General features: G+C 40.8%; 1 protein-coding gene across 1 annotated transcript; it reads left to right on the top strand.

Moving 5' to 3' along the window:
• The first annotated feature begins 4,893 nt into the window (after positions 1-4,893).
• On the top strand, positions 4,894-7,560 carry LOC147918873 (uncharacterized). Its single transcript, XM_087503749.1, has 5 exons — positions 4,894-5,053; positions 6,119-6,484; positions 6,651-6,883; positions 6,928-7,350; positions 7,465-7,560. The coding sequence occupies exons 1-5, from the start codon at positions 4,894-4,896 to the stop codon at positions 7,558-7,560; spliced, it is 1,278 nt and encodes a 425-aa protein (XP_087359875.1).

The raw sequence follows: 7,560 nt of genomic DNA, 5'->3' as shown, positions 1-7,560 counted from the left end.
GTGCGGAAACCACAGCCATGGAGAAAAACCATACATGGGATGAGGCTGACCTACCAAAAGGAAAGAAGGCAGTCACATCATGCTGGATCTTTACCATCAAATACAAGAGTGGCGGGGAGATTGAACACCATAAGGCCTGACTGGTTGCACGCGGCTTTACACAAATGTACGGGGACGACTATCGAGATACGTTTGCTCCGGTGGCCAAGCTACACACTGTTTGGGTTGTTCTCTCGTTGGCCACTAACTTGGACTGGGAACTATGGCAAATGGACGTAAAGAACGCATGCTTACAAGGCGAGCTTGAAGACGAAGTCTATATGAGGCCCCCGCCTAGTTTAGAAGACAGGTATATCGGTCTAATGAAGGGTTATTCTTATCACAAAGAAAATATGCTCTTGATCTCTTAAGTGAAGCAGGAAAACTTGGTTCAAAGGCTGTGACAACACCACTTGAAGAAAACTATAAGGCAGGAGGAAAGGGGGAGCTTGAGGCAGCTCCATTCGAAGATGTCACACTATATACACTACAAGAAAACAGTCGATTAGCGACTACAAGTAGCGACTACATTTGTAGTCGCCAAAAATAACGACCAAATAGTGACCACTTGGCGACTACGTTGTGACTACAGTAACTTAGTCGCCACTGAATCACTACCTTACCGACCACAGTTGATAGTCGTACTATAGTCGTCAAATTAGCGATTATTGTGCCACTCATTCGGCGAGTCATTAAATAGTCACCCCGTAGTCGCCAAATAGTCATAAAAGACAGTTAAAAAAATGTGTTTTTTCATGTGGGGGTTGGTGTACCAACTGTTATTAAGTAGTTGCCTATTAGTGGCATAGGTTTAGTCTTTAAAAACAAATTGCACCTATTTGTCTTCTTCATTCCAACACAAGTATCTTTCCTTCCCTAAAAAAGAAAATTCTAGAACAAAAAAAAAATTGGCTTTATAAAAACTTTTATTTTCTCCCAAAAAATATATATATATATATATAGTTCTAATAAAAATATATATATAATGGCGGGAAATTTTTCATTAGAATTCGAAGTGGGGTTGGACCAATTCTTATTGTTTGCAAGTAGCCAAGATACAGTTCAGAATAATGGCGGTAAGTTTCTCTGTCCATATAGTGTTTACAAGAACAATAGATCCGTTCGATGCATTTAAACGATCGTGAAGTAGCTGTCATACGAAAGAACCTGTCGGCAATAGAAGGCAAAGCAAAAGAAGAAAAACAAAAATATGTTTTAAGAAACCTATCATTTTCTTATTTTTATTCACAAACAATATTTGCATAATGCATCTATTAGGATTTGGACTTATGAATATGCTCTATTTAAGGCATCTATATAGGTTATATATATAATCTTTTCCTTATTTCTTTTTTTTGTTTCAATATTTAAACCCAAATAAATTATATTTATAATCTGTAATTTAAATTAATTTTCATTAAGGATTACTAAGTACTAAAATAATTTAAATTTTTAATTATAATTTTTAGAAAAATAATAAATTGATTTGATTATTAGAATTTCTACCTTAATCATTTAAATGTTTACAATTTAACTAATTAAGGCCCAAACCCACTACCTAATTAACTAATTAGGCCTACAAATTCCTAAACTTAGCCCATTAAACCACTAACTAACCTAAAAACCCTAGCCTCACAAGACAATAACCCTCTCGAACTCTATCGCCTCTCTAGTAACTCTCTCTCAAACCCTACTCTCTCGAAACCTCTCTCCTTACCTCTCTCGTTCTCTGTCTCTTCGAATCTATCAGTCTCAATCACCAACACGATGCCGAATCAAGGGAAGAAGAGGAAGGTTGCTCCTAACGTTACTCAGAGAGCGATGGGGGCAACACCAAATCGACGGCATAATACTCTGCCCAGTCGGTACAACTTCACGCCGGCGGGACATGATCCTCCTCCTCTGCAGACGCCTGAAGAACAACTTGGCGGTTTGCAATTACAGTCATCAGCCCAGATCCGGAACTATCCTCCGCCGCAACAACTTTTTCAGAACTCATCTACACATCCACCACCTCCACCCGAGCTACACCGGACTCCTTCAGAAGAAGTCCACTTCAATCCACGGACTGAGGCCAGAAGTCGGGATTTCTCTCCGCCTTCTCTAGTTCGAACCTCTCAAACTCAGGCGAGAAGTTAGGCCAGAAGTCAGGAGCATCCATCGCATCCGTCGTCCTCAAGCGAACAACTTCGAAGAAGAATCTTCTCCGGTGTTGCCCGAACTACTGGCGGACGTCTTGTGTGCTCTAAATTCACTACTTGTGGTTCTAGACAGGGATAAGTTCACCACCGTCCTCTCTCCGACACCCGTACCGAACACCCAATAGTATGATTTTCCTCTTCACATGTGAATAGCAATGATTGTGGTCTTTTCTTGTGCGAATAGCAATGGTTGTGGTCTTTTCTTGTGCGAATAGCAATGGTTGTGGTCTTGTCTTGTGCGAAAAGAAATGGTTGTGGTCTTGTCTTGTGCGAATAGCAATGGTTGTGGTCTCGTGCGAATAGCAATGGTTGTGGTCTTGTCTTGTGCGAATAGCAATGGTTGTGGTCTTGTCTTGTGCGAATAGCAATGGTTGTGGTCTTGTCTTGTGCGAATAGCAATGGTTGTGGTCTTGTCTTGTGCGAATAGCAATGATTGTGGTCTTGTCTTGTGCGAATAGCAATGGTTGTGGTCTTGTCTTGTGCGAATAGCAATGGTTGTGGTCTTGTCTTGTGCGAATAGCAATGATTGTGGTCTTGTCTTGTGCGAATAGCAATGGTTGTGGTCTTCTCTTGTATTGATCTCATTTCTGTTGGTTTGTCTATTATTAGCTTCTAAGTAATCTGCTTACTTATTTTATTGGTTCATGTGTATGGAGGTTTACTCGTGACAATGGATCGAAACTTGTTCGGAAGATTACTAAAATTCTTCAAAACAAATTCAAAGGTCCCTTCTACAGCTGGACATGTGTGCCGCGGGATAAACAAGAGAGATACTTCCTTGAGTTCGCGGTAAGGATGGCTCCTTTTTACATAGCTTTCATACATAGCCTTCATACATAGCTTTACATGTCTTCTTTTCACTCACAATAGCTCCTTTTTTTTCTAGAAAACCCACACCTGGGATCCTTTGATAACCGGGACTGTTCAGTCTTACTTTGAGGGAATCTGTCAAAACCGGATCAAAGACATGGTTAGCACTGTGAGGACTAGTCGAGTTAAACCAAACTGGATTGGCGACACTCTCTGGGTTACGATGGAGGCGTACTGGGACACTGAAGAAGCACAACAAAGGAGTAAAACCTACTCTGATGCCCGTATGTCTGACCGTAATGGCCTAGGTCCTCACGTCCACCTCTCAGGGCCAAAGTCGTATCGACAGCTTCAAGACGAAATGGTTAAGTAGCTGTTATTTTTGCCACTTTCAATTCTTACATAGCTGTTATTTTTTAGGTTAATCTATGTTTCTTTGCTAACATTGTAGGTTGAGGAATTGGGAAGAGAAGTCCGACTTGGTGAGGTTTTTAACAAGGCACATACAAAGCCTGATGGTACATATGCTGATCGGAAGGCAGAGAAGATTGCAGAAACATATGAGAAGACTGTTCAAGAGAGGTTGTCTCAACTCGAGGCAGAGTCTTTTGCTGTGTCAGATGGAGAATCACGGCCACAGGACTTCACAATAGAAGAATATACAGAAAGTTTCCTTGAGGTAACTTTTTTAAAAACCAATACACATTTATAGTCTTGTAGTTTAATTTGTCATCCACTAATCTTAACTTTTCTCTTATTTTCAATTCCACTGAGAAAGATACAAGAGGAACACCTTATGGTGTTGGAAGCCTCAAGGACTGCCTTGTCAATGGAAAGCATAAGCAAGCATGTGGCTCTTCTACCTTTGTGGCTCTCGAAGAACAGTTGAAGGAAGCTCAACGCATGATAGAAGAACAGGCTGCTCAACTGCGGAGGCGTGATGCAGAAACAGTTGTCGGTGAAGCTGAGCAATCCAAAGTTATTGCTGCCCAGAAGGACAAGATTTACCATTTCTCAATCGTAGAGGAGTTTCTGAGGGAATATGATCTGCGGTTTGAGAATTTTGTTGCAAGCAAACAGACAACAACAAAACCTTTTCCCCAAGATGATCCAACTCCAACTCCATCAACCACTTCTTAATAGGTTTCTTCTATGTCTTAACTCTTTTTGGATGAACTCTATCTCACTCCACTCGGATGTACCGTGTATTTCAATATTTCGATATTATGTCTTTCCAAATTCGAATCTTTCAATTAAAATTTGTATACAAGAATGAAAAGAAGAGGATAATGGGAATGAAAAGAAGAGGATAATGGGAAATTAGTATATGAAACTTTCAAATTCTAAATTCAACATCAGTGGCTAAATAGTCGTAACATACAGATTCTGAAATTAACATCAGTGGCCAAATAGTCGTAATGTAGTTTCTAAATAGTCACTACGGTAAGTGACTATATAGCGACTATAAACACTCAGTTACTAATTAATCACACTATAGTCGTAAAACAGACACTAATTAACGACTACGAGACGACTACTTCATGACCATATAACGACAACATTTTTTGGTCGTACAATAGTCGCTAAAAGGGGACTATAAATACAACTACATTAATTAGCGACTCTCGATCTCCGACTGTCTGAGTTAGTCGCTATTTGGTCGTAAACACAGTTTTTACGACTACAATGCGGCTAATAGTGTAGTCGCTAACGCCTGTTTTCTTGTAGTGATACGCGCCTAGTAGGTAAGCTTATATACCTTACTATCACACGGCCTGATATTTGTTTTGCTGTGAACCAGGTGAGCCAGAACATGCAAGAACCAACCGTACACCACTAGAACATGGTGAACCGAATACTCAAATATATCAAGGGCTCACCGGGACAAGGCATTTGGATGGGACGCAATGAGAGCACTGAGCTTGTGGGATATTGCAACGCTGACTATGCCGGAGATCGCGAAGACCGTCGTTCTACTACTGGATACTGCACGTTCCTAGGCGGCAACCTGGTCACATGGAAGAGCAAGAAACAGAAGGTGGTATCACTATCAAGCGCTGAATCAGAATACAGAGCCATGAGGAAACTTACAACCGAACTGATGTGGCTCAAAGCTTTTCTCAAGGATCTTGGAATTGAATCTTCAAAGACAATCACAATGCATTGTGACAATGAAGCCGCCATCCATATAGCAACCAACTCGGTGTTCCACGAGAGGACCAAACACATTGAAGTAGATTGCCATAAGGTTCGAGAACAAATTCAAGTTGGAGTCGTCCTACCATGCCACACCGAAAGCTCCGAACAATTGGCCGATGTACTCACCAAAGCAGCCAGTCCACAAGTATGTGAGTATATTCACTCCAAACTTGGTCTTAAAGACCTCACTCGGCCATAAGGTCTCAAACATGGCACCTACACTTTTTTCCCTTATGTATAGTTTTTTCCAAGTGGTTTTCTATACTAAGGTTTTTAATGAGGTGGGTGTTCATAAGTCCAATCTTGATCAATGCTCCTGATCAAGCTTGAGGGGGAGTATGAAAACACACACCACTATCCGTACATGTCCGTACATGCCCGTATAATCAACATGGCGGGCCGTCCGTACAGTTTAGAGGCCTAGCGAGTTAAGCCCATGAAGAGCAGCCTCTAACGGTCACAAGACTTTGAGATTCTTCCTCTTGGAGCCGTTGGTGAGTGTGTGCACAAGTGGGAGGTCAAACAAAGATCACATGTGATCTTAAGGAAATGTCACTATCATTATGTGTAATTGTGTACAACATATACTTAGAATATTCGATTGTAAGTGTCTATATTTAGCTTGTATCTAGGAACCATATCAAGTAAGAAATAATAATTTCTTCTTCTACACTATACTTCTACACTCTCTTGATTTGATACACTCATTCTCTCTTGAACTCTCTCATTACTTGCGACCAAAGCTATAATTCATTCTTCTCCAAACTTACAGGCTTATAAAAGTGAAGAAATTTATTGGAGTCAACGGAGTCAGAAATGGCTCCGGGTGGGGAATAGGAACTCAAAGTTTTTTCATGATTTCGTTAAAGGTAACAGATCGAGGAAGAGAATTGAAGTTCTTAACGATGTCAATGGGATCCCAAAGAAATCTAAAGCGGCAAAAGGGGAAGTGGCCACTGATTATTTCAACAATCTTTTTAAATCTTCAAATCCTCAGAGTTTCCAGGATTGGTTCTCTGAATTTCCGGCCAAAGTCTCCGGTGAGATGAATGAAAAGCTAATTGAAAAGTTTTGTTCTGAGGAGATAAGAGAGGCTATGTTTGCTATTGATGCCACTAGTGCTCATGGACCTGATGGGTTGACTGGCTTATTTTTTCAACAATATTGGGATATTGCTGGAAACCAAGTTATTCAGGAGATCAAAGATTTTTTTGACAAAGAGTTTTCCCGGTGGAGTGAAACTATACACATCTTTGCTTACTCCCGAAAATGCAGCGTCCCACAGAGGTGATCGATCTGAGACCTATCAGCTAATGCTTGGTACTCTACAAGGCTATTTCCAGAATTTTGGTAACCAGATTGCAACCTTTGCTACCTGAGATGTCTCTCCCAATCAATCAGCGTTTGTAGCCAATAGGTTGATATCAGATAATATTTTGGTGGCTCATGAAGTGGTGCATAGTCTATCTACGCACCCGGAGATCTCCACTCAGTGTATGGCGGTTAAAACGAACATGTCAAAAGCGTATGACAGAGTAGAATGGAGCTATTTGAGGACATTATTGATAGCTATGGGTTTCCATTTCAAGTGGGTTGAGTGGATTATGAAGTGTGTATCAACGGTTACCTTTTCGGTATTGATAATTGACAACCCCTTTGGAATGATCAAACCTCAAAGAGACATCAGACAAGGAGATCCGTTGTCTCCCTTCTTGTTTGTACTTTGAACGGAAGGCTTAACTCAGTCAACCAGGGAAAACGGAATGGACGACTTCAAGGCATAAAATTCATAGAGGAAGGTCCTTCTTACTGGAGACTTCAAGGCATATTTGCTGATGACAGCCTCTTTATGTGTCAAGCTTCGGTAACTCAATGTTCCTTCTTACTGGAGACTCTGAATAGATATGGGGCTGCTTCAGGTCAAGCCATAAATCTCAGTAAGTCTTCCATCACTTTCGGGTCCAAAGTTAATCAGGGGATCAAAACCAGTATTCAGAACAAGATGGGTATTCTCAAAGAAGGAGGAGCGGGTACCTACTTGGGAATGCCAGAATGCTTTTCTGGCTCTAAGGTTGAATTATCGAGTTACATTAAAGATAGAGTAAAAGAAAAGTGTTTTTGGTGTTACTCTAGATTGATATCATAAGGTGGGAAGGAAGTTCTTTTGAAGTCAATAGCGCTAGCTATGCTAGTGTTTGTAATGTCGTGCTTTAAGCTCCCTAAGACGACATGTGACAACCTTGCTGCTATAATGGCGGATTTCTGGTGTAGTAATACTGAGCATTCAAAGAATATCCACTGGTTAAGCTAG

The sequence above is a fragment of the Camelina sativa genome, chromosome 20, assembly GCF_030686135.1.
Source record: "Camelina sativa cultivar CO46 ecotype springtype chromosome 20, ASM3068613v1".
Taxonomy (NCBI): Eukaryota; Viridiplantae; Streptophyta; class Magnoliopsida; order Brassicales; family Brassicaceae; genus Camelina; species Camelina sativa.
The sequence above is the reverse complement of the archived record's forward strand: the minus strand, read 5'-3'. Positions and strand labels throughout refer to the sequence as shown.